We start from the raw sequence: 15,656 nt of genomic DNA on the forward strand, positions 1-15,656 counted from the left end.
AAAAAAACTCTGGAAGTCGGCCAACTTATTTTTTTTAGTCAGAATGAGAGTTGCAAATTAACACTTTCGAGCATCCGTGAAGACCGTGGTCGTCACCAATATTATTAATTAACACTTTCGTGCCATCTTCACTTGGATGTACGGGCCGAAACAGCTTGTGGGATCACGACGTACATTTACAGTCCGTGTTATTGTGGGTATATACTACTCGATCGACTTGGAGTTTGTATGAATATGTTTGCCATTAAATTTCCGTTTTCTCTAATAGGCACAGTGCCTATTTGAGAAAACGGCAATGTATTGGAACTTAGAGGAGAGACTATCGAGTTGGTGACAACGAGGGTAATCGCCCACTCCACACTCTTGTGTTGGCCGCGATCATGATTCTACATTTATATGCATATGTCTGTGTAGACAATTTTATTGCGAGTTCAGTGATATAAAATTTAACGCTGTAGGACTAATGTGGAGCTGACAACAAACAAAAGAGTATGAACATTTTGTAGCTGTTTGGGCATACAGCGAGACGGCAAGTGATCTACGTTTTTATTTATTTCGTGGTGGAATAGCCAATGCTATTGTTACATTTTATACATATGATCTTGAAGAGAATTTTATTGCCAACACATTGATACCAAAAGGAAATACGTAGCTCGAGAATTGGTGTCAGGAGTGAAAAAATTACACTGTTTGGTGTTTACGCTCATGAGAAAAAAACGCCGCGAGCACATTGCGCAGAGTTTTTTCGCGGGTGCCGGGTGCATCAAAGTGTTTTAATCACACCGCGAGCGTGACCCTCTCGGGAGTCACGAGAAAAAATATTTGTATAAAATTCATTTATTATCCGATCAACTTGGGAATAGTTTACAAATGTTTGCCATGAAATTTACATTTCTAATAGCCGAACAGCTTATTAAAGAGAACGGCGTGGCAGTGAATCATCGTGGTAAAACAATTGTATTATTGACACGACGCGTATAATCGACGTAGTTTTTATATATGTTGCCGGTCGAACGCATCCTTATGCGACCTTTAATACTTATGTTCTTATAGAACATTCTATTGCGAACACATTAGAACAAAAATGAAATACATACATCGAAAAATAATGTCAGGACAGTAAATTGAATATACACTTTTCAAAGCGAGTTTCGCTGATATGCCGCCGCAGGTAACACTTCGGCCACTTCCCACACTGTTTTGGGTGGGCTACGACATTGAATCTATATTTATATGCATATGTCCGTGTAGAGAATTTTATTGCGATTCCAATGATACCACAATTAGCAATGTAGGACAACTGTAGGCTTCGCAACCATTAAGAGAGTGGAAACATTTTGTTGCTGTTTGGCGCTCTCGGCGAGTGATCTGAATAGTTTTTTATTTGGTGTTGATAGTCCTTATGCTTTGGCGGCATTTTATAGGCATGTTCTTATATATCTTATGATACCAAATTTAAATACGTGCGCCTTCAATTATTGTCAGGACAGTCAAAAGAGTGTACACTTTTCCAGTCTTACCGTGTAGGTGCGCGAACCGCCGAAAGCACATAGGGTATGATTTTTTTTTGAACGCCGATAGCGCGAAAGTGTTAAATTAACAATGTCCATCAGGGTCAAAAGAACAAAAACCCCCACCTCCAAAGAAGAGCAAAAAGCTTCCTGACCAAGTGGCAAACAGAAAAACCTGTTTTGAGGAAAGAATTGTGGGCTGAAGGATTGGGGGGGGGGGGGGAAGACAAAAAAAAAAGTAAGGATATGGTTAAGAGATCAAGAGGGCTCAGGTGATACCTGAGCAGACCGGATGTGAAACTACATGCGAGAAAGCTTCCAAAACGACATTGTAGAGTCACAAATGATGCCGAACACAAGCAGTAGTGGCTCTACGAGTACAACAACAAGAGGTGACAGTACAGTATTGGGCACAAGATGCTATTTGAGAAAAATACAAGAGAAATGAAAGCACAACACTAACAGATGGTAGAATGATAATAGGACAAAATGGCAAATGATAAAGTTTCTGTTTCTATGATCGAGCCACAGATTTTACAGGAAAGATGGTTGGATTGACTGCATCTGGACCTAGAAAGACTTGACATGCTTCTAACATGGATGAAAATTTTTCATAGAAAAATGAGGGCAGTAATCTGAGGCAATGTATCAGACTGGAGAAATGTCACAAGTGGAATACCTAAGGGTACTCCACTTTTGTAATTCACCACTTAATAAGACTGTTCAACACGCTTCCGCTACACATAAGGGGCATAACTGGCAATCCCCTCACAGTGTTCAAGAGAGAACTGGATAAGCACCTCCAAAGGATACCTGATCAACCAGGCTGTGACTCATACGTCAAGCTGCGAGCAGCCACGTCCAACAGCCTGGTTGATCAGTCCAGCAACCAGGAGGCCTGGTCAACGACCGGGCCGCGGGGGCGCTAAGCCCCGGAAGCACCTCAAGGTAACCTCAAGGTAAGGGTTCAGTTCTTGCATTGGTAATGTTCATTGTCTACATAAACAATCTACCAGATGGAATATAGAATTATATGAAGATGTTTGCTGATGATGCTAAGATAATAGGAAAGATAAGAAACTTGGATTATCATGCCCTTTAAGAAGGCCTGGACAAAAGTATATGGAGCACCACTAGGCAAATGGAATTTAATGTGAATAAATGCCATTGTTATGTAATGTGGAATAGGAGAACAGACCCCCATACAACCTATAAATTATATGAGAAATCTTTAAAGAATTTTGATAAAGATCTAGGGGTGGTTCTAGATAGAAAACTATCACCTGAGGACCACATAAAAAAAACAATGCATGGAGCCTATGCTACACTTTCTAACTTCAAAATTGCTTTTAAATACATGGATGGTGAAATACTAAAGAAATTGTTCATGACTTTTGTTAGACCAAAGCTGGAATATGCAACAGTTGTATGGTGCCCATATCTTAATAAGCACAACTGGAAAAGGTGCGAAGACATGCCACTAAGTGGCTCCCAGAACTGAAGGACAAGAGCTACGTGGAGAGGTTAGAGGCATTAACCCTTAAACTGCGCAATACATACATATACGATTGAGGGTATAGTGCACGATTTTCAATGCCCCGCGAGGGATAGGAGCAGCTATAGTCCAGCCACGGCCGATAATAAACAGATGCCCTTATGAAAAAAAAATCGTGGGTAACATATCTGGAAGCGAGAGTCTCAGTACTGAGTGAGCAACCAAGGCTGGTGCATGCAGCATGAGCTAACAGCATTGCTGTTCAGCTTGTGAACACAGCATCGACTAAAAATAGGGAAGAATTCCCAAGACCTGGAACTTCAAGAACTACGTTATAGATTTAAATTAACTAAACAAAGCTGCTGAAGAAATACCTGTACAAGAAAATTTACTTTCGCAAACAGAGTGGTAGACGATTGGAAAAAGTCAGGAGAGGTGGAGGAGGCCAAAACGGTCAATAATTTCAAAGCGTTATATGACAAAGTGCTGGGAAGACGGGACACCATAAGCGTAGTTCTCATCCTGTACCTACACTTAGGTAATTACATACAAGTAATTACAGTGGACAATTTGTGGTGTCAACATCGTGAGGGCTGGGGGAAATCTGGAGCTCTGGGGCCAGATTCACAAAGCAGTTACGCAAACACTTACGAACCTGTACAACTTTTCTTAAACTTTGGCGGCTTTAGTTTACAAATATAAAATAGTTAATGAGCTCCGAAGTCCCAGGAGGCTGTTTATAACAATAACAACAGTTGATTGGGAAGTTTTCAGGCTTGTAAACTGTTTAATAAATGTAACCAAAGCCATCAAAGATTGAGGAAAGATGTACACGTTCGTAAGTACTTGCGTAACTGCTTCGTGAATCTGGCCCCTGGGCCCTCTCCAGATAATATCTTTAGTCTAGACCAGGATGGCCTGAAACAGCGTCACTTCCTCCATTTTTAGATTTATGGTTTGGATGCCTAAATCTAGTCATGTTATTGACTTACTGTCTACATTACTAGCAATCATGGCCAAATTATTTACCCAAAGAATATTTTCTAACCTAATTAGATTACAATTCTTTAGGTACTTCCATAATTAATAAAACATGCAACATACATTTATATCCTATAAAATAAAGAATATCAAATATATAGTTTAAAATTAGGGAAAAACCATTCCAGAACTAATACAAGCACATTACCAAACAGAGTGAACTGTGTAGAACACATTAATAGCACAAAGGGAACATGAGTAGGTATAAACTGTGCATGTGTGTGCGATGCCTAAGTTTACAAAAAGCTTGGCAAGACCTTGCATCAAAAACATCTGTGAACTGTGTAAACACGCCAAATCCCAGCACCAAGTTAAGCAGATACCCCTTGAAAACACACCACCCTCCCTCACCAAATACAGTAACTTCTTAGTTAGCTCTTGAAACCAGTTCCTTTTCACCCTCTTCTGAGACTTGGCCTTTATCTATAGTGCATAATAAAAAAAAATTTAATCCAGGAGGTTAAAAAAGGTAAATACTGTACAGTATATAAAAAAAAATCAGTTCCGGTATATTGTGGTCGGCTGTGCAGTGCATATATTGAACAACAACATACATGTATTAATTAAATGGCATTTGTTAAAATAAGGTGCAATGAAAAGAGGCAAGAAAGTTTAGACATTCAACGCATGGCACTTTCAGCTACAACTTCCCTTGTTAAAATACAACAACTTTTATGAAACATTTTCCCATTCACAGCCTCATTTCAACCATTGTTTTTATTTAATGCTCCCCCACCCTGTGTACAATGTAATTAAACATGGTTGCTAAATTACGATTCTAATCTCTAATGGTAAGAGAAATCCAAGTGTAACCGGATACAATTATTTTGCTTCATTTAAATTTATTAACCTTTAGGGAATAATGCTTGGCCAATGTAGTCTACATGGAATATTTTTTTCTGACAACTTCAGGTTCAGTTTAAGGGGCCGGATTACAGTAAATTAAAAGTTGTCCAATCAACAATATCTTTTTTAACTAGTTGTATATAAAAAGGGCTGCAACTGTCCTACGTATCAGTATCGCACCCTAAATAGAAAGGGAGGATTTTTTTTTTCAACGTTTTACATGAAAATGTGTTTTACACATTTTCAATAATTCCTTACAACCACAAGTTTCAAATGAAATCATTTCTATGACACTCATCTATCACATTAGCATATAATGAAGGATTTGTATAAGAAGGATTATCCAAAATATGTTTAGTTTTACTAACACAAATAGTCAAAGTTCCCAAAAATTTATGCCAATATATCATGTTTGCAAATATTTATAAAATCAATAAATGTACTTAAGAATAAAGTGTTTTATAGAGGTTGTAGAGACATTTACTCTACATATTAGGTGTAAATTTCATGTAAATTGAAAAAAAATGAAAGTCAATTTTATGTTGCTTGACAATAAATGAAGTCAAAGATTCTGCCACCTGTGGTTGAGGTTGACAACCAATTTCCACCAAAATTTGCACCCTTACAGATAAGCTTACATTCGGTAAGGTGTACAAGTTTCATGCAAATCGCTCAATAAAAATAAGAAAAAATTCTAGAGAAAAAATCTTTTTTCACATAAAACTGAATATTAAATTTTTTTATTATACGCTGTTGTGATAGCTTAGAGTCAGACATGATTCCAGTTAACACCTGTGTTTGATAATTTTTAACCATTTTGGAAATTTTTTGACAATATTTTTTTTACTTCCTATTTATGCTACGATGCCGAGACTTGGACCAGTTGAACCCAATTTCATATACAACTAATAAAAAGAGTTTGAAATCGAACAAGTTTTGATTTATTGCATATTTTCGTAATACGGCCCCTTAACAGCTCAGACTAAACTACTTAACACTATACATTAATCCTTGTATTGTCACCAAGTCCTGATCCTCTTTATATTTTTCCATTAAGTCCTATATACTTTTCTATATCCTAGTTGGGCTGTGTAAGTTGAGTTACACCACAGTCAACTAAGCTAAAAGTGCTTTTTACAGTCGCGTGTAACTGGGTTGAATGTTACTAAAAAACCATTAAATAAAAACCGCTTTGTGCAGGTTATCTATTAAAATACTTTCCTCCCTATATTCAAATTCCATGTAAATTCCACCACAAACCTTTCCCTTCTTAGGAAGTTCCACACTTTCTTGTTCATTGACAAACATTACTAATCATCATCCTGCTTCTGCACCACATTATCTTAGCACGTCCCGATATTCAGCTCAAGTGTCCTCAACACTTCCATCCCTGACAACATCAAATCTAAGGAAACGCTTGCAATTTGAGCCATTTCAGAAGTTTAAAAGAAAACTGGTAGTTAGGGAAAAATGTACAACAACATTAAAGCCCATAAAATATATAGCACATTGATTGCTCATATTTATCAGTGAAGATATTAAAATTTCAACCCTTAAGATCAGGGATGTATGAAGGTAGATCACCTAACCCCACACTAAGGGTTTTAACACGTGTGTGTATATACAAATTTTGTAGGTGCCTATACAAAGCCAGCTCCAGCCAATGTTAAATATTGATGCAGTCCTCGCTACATGAAACATGGGTGGACATCTGTAATGTCTGTGCAAAAATACAAGAGGTTTTTTCTGCACGAGAACCATTAGAAAAAATATCGCCATTTAATAGTGGTGACACTCTGCGCAAAACGCCTTGAGGCGCTAGATTGGTGGTGTGCAAGGCGCCTCAGGCCTCTCGTAGGTTTACAGAAGAGCCTGATTGTTATAAAGACTGTACAATGTTCAGATATCAGTGAATCAATGCTGTTCAAGATGTTCACAGCACACTGTCATTATTTCATCCCTCCAAGATTCTTCAAACTACCTCCCATGCTACTTTACAAAATAAATTTGTGGAAAATTATTCATTTACAGGATTTAGTGACCAGGATTCTGATAATAGCAGGATTGTGGTGAGAATTAGCAATCTGCATAATATGGTGGGAGGAGTAATCTTAGTGAAGAGGGAGGGAGAGTTGGTGCCGTCTGCTGGTGGTGGTTTGACTTTTCATGCAGTTTTTTGTTACCACTATGTTGATACCTGGTAGATGGGGGTTCTGGGAGTTGTTCTACTCCTCAACCCCGGCCCGAGGCAAGCCTTAACAATAAAACCAGCTTATGTTGTTTGGACACCATACCAACTTAGTTTTACAGTTATGGTGAACAAAACATGTAGATAATTATATATATAAATAACACATGTACATTGTGTAATAAAACCAGAAAGTTTTGTAGGAGGAGAAATGTTGGCAAGTTTGGTGTTGGAGTGAGGGAGGGCTGGCCAGGTGTGGCAGCCCCACTTTTTTTTTTTTTTTTTTTTTTAAGGCTCGCCATACCAACTTGGTGGTTTGTTATGGTGAACACACATGTAGATAGGTATATACAATGTGTGTATATAGTGTAATAACAGCAAAAACACTGATGGATCATAGAATATAATACTGTGTATGTTACAAATGAGCCCCATAATTTTGAGCATATAAGTGTTCCACACATTGAACTATATAAATTCAACAATTTACACAATTTTGAACATTACAGCAAAACTCCAGGGAAGAAACGAATGGGAAATATCAAAGTCATGAAACATTATATTCGCAGCCACTGCCGCCCCACGGGGGGGGCCCCAAGGCCTAGTGACCTTGAGCACTCCATCGCTCAGCGCCCATAATTTGCTCAACTTCCCAGCTCCACCGCGGCTAAAGTATGTCACATACAATATTTTTTTTTTAGTTTCCCTGTGATGAGAGACTGCATTTTAACAATATAAGAAGAGAATTTTTTGGGGAAACTAACTATTTTTGGAGCACCACGGGGGCGTCATATTTTAATGAAGATCAGTGCAGTGGTTAATGAATGTAGCAAGTAAGAGAAATTAAATGAGGACTAATCCAAGAGTTTGAGATTGGGCAAATGGAAGCTCTTTAGAAATTAGTTTGATACTGCTCTGTCTTGAGGAGTTCATGTGCAAGGGTAAAGTGACAAGGAGAATGAACATGTCATCCTGCAACCCAGACAAAAAATACTGACCAACAAGCCTTGACATTCCCAACACTAACTTACAAGGAAGGCCAACTATAAATTGGAAATTATCCTATCAGATGTACACCATAACTATGAAGTTTAATCCCCAAAGTTTAGTTATTACAAAAAAAAAATAAATAAATAAAAAAAAAATAGATGTACAGAATGGGCAATGGTCATCTAGGTACAGTAAGCACACAGATGAAAGCAAAGTCAAGAAGCAGTAAAAGACTTCTCTCTAAAGTAAACAAATAAATTTCTAACATTAAATTTGAATTTGCATCGACCATCAAACAGGATGCATAATTAAAATGACTATAAAAAATCATTTAATGGGGAAAAGGGCATCCTATTTATTAACCCCAGGCCCCAGGGAACAAAGGCATCCCATTTATGACATTTTATCACTTCATAATGCATATTAGATTTAAAATACACAAGAACTCAAAATCTTACCTCTATAGGAAAAACGATGGCTTCCTTAACATGGAACTTTTTAACCTTGAAGCCCTGCCCGAGGTCTGCCGCACGGTACACAGCACCCATAGCCGCAGCCTCATCTGCATTTATATTTTTCCCCAGTTCTTTACCCCAAACTTCCTGAAGCAGTGACTGCACTCGAGGAATGCGGGTAGCTCCTCCAACAATGATAAACTGAAAAGAGGGGTTTATTCTTGGGGGGAATGCAATCACAGTAAATTACAGAAAAAATTCAGGTCATTTTATTTAACCCTTTATAGAGCCTGTTAAATTAAATTAAATTAACAGTTGTGCACAGGAATAGTGGAAATAAACGAGTCACCTCACACAGCCAATAAGGTTCTAGACACCTGTATATTCTTTTATTCCAGATTGTTTCTCACCTTTTACCCAAACTGGCTTATACAATGGCCAAAGGCTAACACTAATGCACTAAGTAAGACACTTATGAAAGAATTTTTTACAAATTGTAATTAATGTGTTCAATGAAAATATTGTGGTTGACAGTACATAATACTTTACCATATTTAGTCACAAAGCGGTCAAGAACGTTCTTCACTCAATTCAAATGTTTATTCATTTATAGTTGGATTAGTTTATACAAATTTATAGTAAATTATTGAAGACTACTTTAAAAAACAAAAGCATATGGTATTGACAGTCATGTATCAAGCTAGTTTTGAAAATTTTCATATGAATGCAAACAATGCAGTGGTCTAAAAGGGGAGAGAAAAAAAAAGTCAGGTTGGATAAACATTACGAGTGGAGAACCACATGGAGACGTCTTGCAATCAAGTTTGTTGCTTGCATAAATATTAGATAATGGCTCAGGCTCTACAATACCTGAAGTTATCACTGACAGCTGCTAGAGTAAACTCTTACTATGGTTCTGTGATAAGTTTTATTGTTTATATTAGTTGCCGCCTGTATTTTCAATTTGAACTTAAAAGCCTTCATAAAATTTCTGGTTTCATGCACACAGCTGGGTGATGGGGGTCATGAGAGTCATAGTTACTGACACCGGTGGGTTGTTAGTGCGTGTTAATCTTCAAATTGGATGGCTTTTTGGTTTGTTGCTCAATCTAATAATTTACAAAATGCACAGTTTTGAACAACTATGTACACAATTGGCAAACTGTTATACAGCACTGTATACAAGTCTGCAATTTAAAATTAAATGCCCACTGCATGTAAATCTATTATTGAAAGCTCAAGGTTCTCTCTCTTCCAACACACTCCTTTGGTGCATTTCTGCCTGAAAACATTGTCAAAGAATACACCAACTGGTGAAAAAGACCAAAGTGTGATTTGATAACTGAATGTCCCTAGTATACAATAACCTCATCAAATAGTAAATAATTATAGATAGACCTTTTCACTACTATAATACATCAATATAGAGGTAATTATTATATTTGGGTAGCTGGTATAAAAACCAAGCCATAATGAAAATTGGCAAATGATTAAAACTAGTTATCCAAGATATATTATGATCACCACATTTTGGAGGGTCTTGCTGCTATAGATTTAATAGATTTAAAAAACAAACATACAATAAATAAGTTAGGAGGGTGATGTCCAAAAGTTTATACTCACCACTCCGTAAAGTACTTTTACAGTACTGTACTTATAAAAGTAACCTAAATTTTTGTACAGTTCTTTGTAACGATGATTACCTGATCAATAGCAGAGATGTCCATGCCAGCTGATATGAGAGCTGCATCAACTGGGGCCCGAATACGGTCAAACACATCAGAACACAGCTCCTCAAACTCCTCTCTCTTTACCATCAGTTTGAAGTCTTCTTCATCCAAAACTCCTTCAACCTTTAAAAATTTAATTATATCATTCACCAGAGTATCATCAGTTTAAGAAACCAGCTCAACAATCACGAACTATTATAAAACAACTTCAAAGGAAAGGAACAACATACAGGTACAGTAGTTTTAAAACTATTTTCTCACGTTGCAGTGTGCCAAAAGATTTCTGGCCAATAAATGAAAGATCTGTGGAGGTCATGGACTAAGAAGTTAACTAAACATTGAATTAATGTAAAAGGTTTTGGTAATTATGCTAGAAATAGAATTTGTAACATTTCTACGGTTCTACACAGAACTGTACTAAACATTTAGTATCCTATAACACTCGACACATCCTTCACATATTGAGCTACTTTCTAAAGGCCAAAGTTTACATCTCACCACCTACCTGACTGAGGTGATCAGAGTTGGCCGACAGCACTTTAGCCAGACGTCCAGCTTCCTTAAATAGCTTGGCCATTGCCCTGGGAGATTCGAGCACATCATTGGGGGTCTTTTTTACCTCATTGAACTTTACAGCAAGATAATCCCTTAAACGAAGCTGCATCTCCAATCCACCCAGAGAGCGATCATAACTGAAAAAGTATCTTTGATCTTAAATACGATTTTTGACTATTTACTATAATGTTAAATAAATTTAACAAGTATAGTGGCACCTCGATTAACCCTTAAAGTGCGCATCACTTCATATGAAGTGTAAATCGTTTTACCAGTCAACTGCGCTTCACTTCATATGAAGTGTATGGGTACCGCGCACGATTTGAATGGCCCGCGGTGTAGCTGGGGGTCCCATACGCTGCCCAGGGGCTCTAGTAAACAGCGGCCATTTTGAAAAAAAATCCAGCTCACGCTCCGATGGCATGGGAGGCCTCAGTTTAGCGAGAGTCACCATGGCGAGCGCACGGTCAAACGCCTCACGAGCACGCATCACTCAGTCCCTCACCCCAGAGCAAATAGCCCACGAATTATTCTCTGAAGGTGAAGAAAGTGTGTTTGACGATTCAGACAACGATGAGGATTATACACAGTTGTCGGGAGATAGTAGCAGCAGCAGTGAAAGCGAGAATGACCGCCATGCCATGGCGAGGCCTATACGCTCTCCCATGCCTCCTCGCCCATTTTCTACCCCAATTCTACCACGACCTCACAGTTCCTGTGGATATTTTCTGTTTGAGGTTGACGAGTCAGAGGGAGGTGACTCCTTTTCTGGGTTTAGTGACTCAGATCAAAGTTTTATTGAGCCTGTGGCTGGTACCAGTGGTGTAACTGGGCGAGAAATTGTCGCGTCAGCAGCATCTCGCCCAGCCAAGCGCCACCGCATGGCACCAAGACCCTCGTGTTCACGTGCACCCACCTCACGTGCACGTAGCCGCCGTGCTTCTCGCAGACGGTATTCAGCTCCTGGTCGCCGGTATGCATCGCTTCCTCGCCATCTTTCCTCTGCATCTCGCAGGACGCCTGGTGTACTTGAGTGGAGTGATGGTGACGATTTTATTCCTAATATTCCTCACTTTGACGATAAAGATGTAGGGATTACAAACCTTTTCCCTAATCAAGGTGAGGACATGGCTGAGATGGAATATTTTACAGCATTCTATGATGAACCACTCATGGAATACATTGTACACCAAACGAACCTGCACGCTGCTTACCTGATTGAGAGGGAAATCACAGAATTTTCACGACTGCAGCGTTGGAAAAATACCACAGTGGCGGAAATGTATGTGTTTTTGGCACTCTGTTTGTTGATGAAGCACTGTCACAAACATGCAATAAATGACTATTGGAGCAAGGACAAGACAATACCAACACCTTTATTCGGGAAATATATGTCACGAGACAGGTTTCAGATACTCCTCAGGTGTCTACATTTTGGAAGTGTTCAGGACCGAACACCTGATGATAGACTGTGGCGAGTGAGGCACTACATGAACGATGTTATTGGAAAATTCAGAGATTTTTACGTACCAGCACAGAAGCTGGTGGTTGATGAATCTCTCATACTTTTCAAGGGACGTGTTCCATTCAAACAGTACATTCCCTCAAAACGAAACCGATTTGGCCTGAAATTTTTTGTTCTTTGTGATTGTGAGACAGGATACGTGTTACACATGATTCTGTACTCGGCTAGTGATGTAGACATTCCCGGTAACGATGAACATGGATTCTCGGGGAGTGTAGTGAAGACCATCATGGCTCCGTGGATGAACAAGGGACACATTTTATACACAGATAATTACTATACAAGTCCCTTGCTAGCTCGGTTCTTGCTAGAAAATAGAACCGGATTGGTTGGTACAGTAAAGCCACAACGAAGGGAAATGCCTGTGTTTGACAACGACATTGCAGTTGGTGAGTGTCAGAGAAGGAAAAGTGATAACATTCTGTCAGTTCGGTGGAAAGACAAAAGAGAGGTGAACTTGTTGACAACAATTCATGATGGAACAATGGTGAACAGTGGGAAAGTGAGCCATAAAACAAACGCACCACTATATAAGCCAGACTGTGTTTTAGACTATAATATCAACATGCGGTTGATTGATAAATCAGACATGATGATTGGCACTGCAGAGTGTGTGCGGAAGACATGTAGGTGGACGAAAAAAGTGTTCTTCCATCTTGTGGACATGAGCATGCTGAACTGTTTCAACATGTACCTTGTGAGAACTGGACGTAAGCCCACTTTCCGTGACTTTGTATTTGATGCTGCAATACAGTTATTAGGAAAGTTTGCAAAAGATGTCCCAGGTATTCAGCGGCCCATCATAAACCCACTGTTGCAGCATGCTGGTACTCCACGCCTCGCTCACACTGAAGGCTTCCTAGCACACAAACTTAAGTATTTGCCACCTGGTGTGAAGCGTGCAATAGCCCAACGTGATTGCTTGGTGTGTAAAACAACGACACGTAGAGACAAGAAACGGAAGCTTGTGCAAACATGGTGTGAAACGTGTGGTATCCCATTATGTGCTGTCGACTGCTTCAATGACTACCACAGTCTAGAAATCTTCTAAGTGTGCTTCAAAGTGTGTATAGCGTGTGCGAGTGTGTAAATATGTAAACATATAAGCAGAACATATAATATAATAGACTGTAATGACATATTATATTGCCGTAATTGAAAACATTTGTGTGCGCCTGTGTATACTCAAATATGCAACAATTATTGATACAAAATATGTTCAAACAGTATTTGAAACACAATTAGTGAAAAAAAATTAGATAAAATGCGCTTAGACATTGTAAATAAATAGCGCGAAAATATATTTGTGGCAACTCTGGCTGTTTGAGGACCGCGCGCAACATCTCCCGGGCGTGTACTGCATGAGCGACCATGCAGATTGTGACGTCATCGCAGAGCTTCTCGGCTCTATTGCAACAAAAGTAAGTACAATAGAATTTTTTTTTTTATTTTTCCCGTGATCAGTGAACAGAACTTAACAGATTAGCAAAAAAAAAAAATTTTTTTTTTTTTCAAAATGACATGCGCCTGTGTGGATAGCAGGATATTAGACCCCGAGCATGTTAAGGGTTAATGAACATTTCCGCTGGTTCTCGGACAACTTTAACGACAGTTTTGTTGTCGATTTCTTGCAAGACGAGTTTTCCACACGACGAGCTTAGTGCCGGAACGGATTAAACTCTTTAATCAAGGTGCCACTGTACTGTGTGTGATTTGTACATTTAAATTATACTTTGAGTGCAACTGGTTTTGGAAAAATATATTCTCCAAAATAAAATTACAGTATGCCCATAATTACTATTTTTAGCTCATTTATTCTTCATTCTATTGGCCTAGTGAGAATTTTTAAAACATGTTCATAAAAGAAAACTTGACAGTTCTTGAACCCCAAAATATACATAAAACAATGGTGTGACAACATACCCCAGACCTAACATTGTGACCTGAGGGTTGGTCTCCGAGTATGCCCTCTCCTTTGTTTTGATGGTCTGGTACGAGGCAATGGTGGCTGTAGTAGAGGATGCCCCCATATCATAGAAGAGAATGTTCTGTGCAGTGGCATTGATCTCCTTTCTCCGGAACATGCCATAATTGAGAGCCACAGCAGCATTACTAGACATTAAAGACAGAACCTGAAAATAATGGTACAGGATACCATTACTGTACTTGAAGCAAGAGCCATATATATGGACATTATTAATTTACAAATCCTGTTCAATAGACATTACTTTCACTTTTCAGACATTTTGTGTTCCCTGCATCATTTCTACATTGCTAAATAAGAATACTATGATAAACCAGCAAACAAAGGAAATCAATGAACAATCCCAGCAAAAATTCCGAACACAGCTCTCATATATAAAACAATGAACTATTACATAATAAGTAACAATTCTGTGTTACAAACTTGCTATATAGTTTAACCAGCAACAATACATGGTAAAACAATCATGTAAGGATCTTTACCTAAGAACTTATATTTGGATAGTATGGTTATGGTCAGCCATGCAAATGATAAAAGGTCTACAACAATTAAGTATGAGAAAGCACCAAGCCAGCACATCTTAACACTGACTGCACCCCTAAGAAAAAAAAATGCCCCCAAAAGGCTAAAATTTAACTGATTATGGTGCTCGTTTTATTACGTCTTGAGAAACATTTCACAGCAAGGAGTGGGGATCACTTTTCACAGCAAAACAGTTTTAGAACTGAAAATGGCACCTGAAGTATAGTGCAAATACACTCTACAGTACAATTGTCAAGCGATATTAAAATAAAAATTATTTCACTCCTTTGCAAAAGTGTAAAAAAAAGTTGTAGAGTGGTTTAATAATATTTCAGCAGTCCTCAAGTGTTAAAAAGTGTTACTTTTGCATTCTGAGGACACTAAATTAATATTTAATTAACTAATTAAAAGTTCTTTGAAAGCAATATTATTTATAAATAACTCAATCACATCACATTACATCATTTTTATATACAGTATTGTACACTTGCCTTGAGTCCAGCCATATCAGCTGCTGTCAAAATAGCTCTCCGTTCTGCCTGGTTGAAGAATGGTGGAACAGTGATGACACAATCCTTGATTCTCTGATCAGTGTGCGCTACAGCCAAATCCCGAGCATACTCCAACAGCTGGGCCACCAGCTCCTCAACTGTGTATGTTGTCTCCCTGTGTTAACACACATTTTAAATACTGTACAGATATTAATTGACCTAAATATTATGCAGAACTGGGAAACATTAAACAAAGTATACTCTGTAGAATTTGAAAATTACCGAAATAAAAAAAAAAAAAAAAAAAAACCTAAGGAAATACA

General features: G+C 38.3%; 1 protein-coding gene across 2 annotated transcripts in view; it reads right to left on the reverse strand.

Annotated features, from left to right (window-relative positions):
• Grp170 (Grp170 co-chaperone) overlaps positions 1-15,656 on the reverse strand; it is a 63,731-nt gene that overhangs the window by 38,157 nt on the left and 9,918 nt on the right. For both annotated transcript variants that reach the window (XM_045742112.2, XM_045742111.2), the window contains exons 4-8: positions 15,334-15,508; positions 14,260-14,468; positions 10,762-10,948; positions 10,230-10,379; positions 8,530-8,727 (exon numbers count right to left, since the gene is read on the reverse strand). In XM_045742112.2, the coding sequence (XP_045598068.2) occupies positions 8,530-8,727; positions 10,230-10,379; positions 10,762-10,948; positions 14,260-14,468; positions 15,334-15,508 (919 nt within the window). The remainder of the gene's footprint in view (positions 1-8,529; positions 8,728-10,229; positions 10,380-10,761; positions 10,949-14,259; positions 14,469-15,333; positions 15,509-15,656) is intronic.

This window comes from Procambarus clarkii, chromosome 40 (assembly GCF_040958095.1).
Source record: "Procambarus clarkii isolate CNS0578487 chromosome 40, FALCON_Pclarkii_2.0, whole genome shotgun sequence".
In the NCBI taxonomy this organism is placed as follows: Eukaryota; Metazoa; Arthropoda; class Malacostraca; order Decapoda; family Cambaridae; genus Procambarus; species Procambarus clarkii.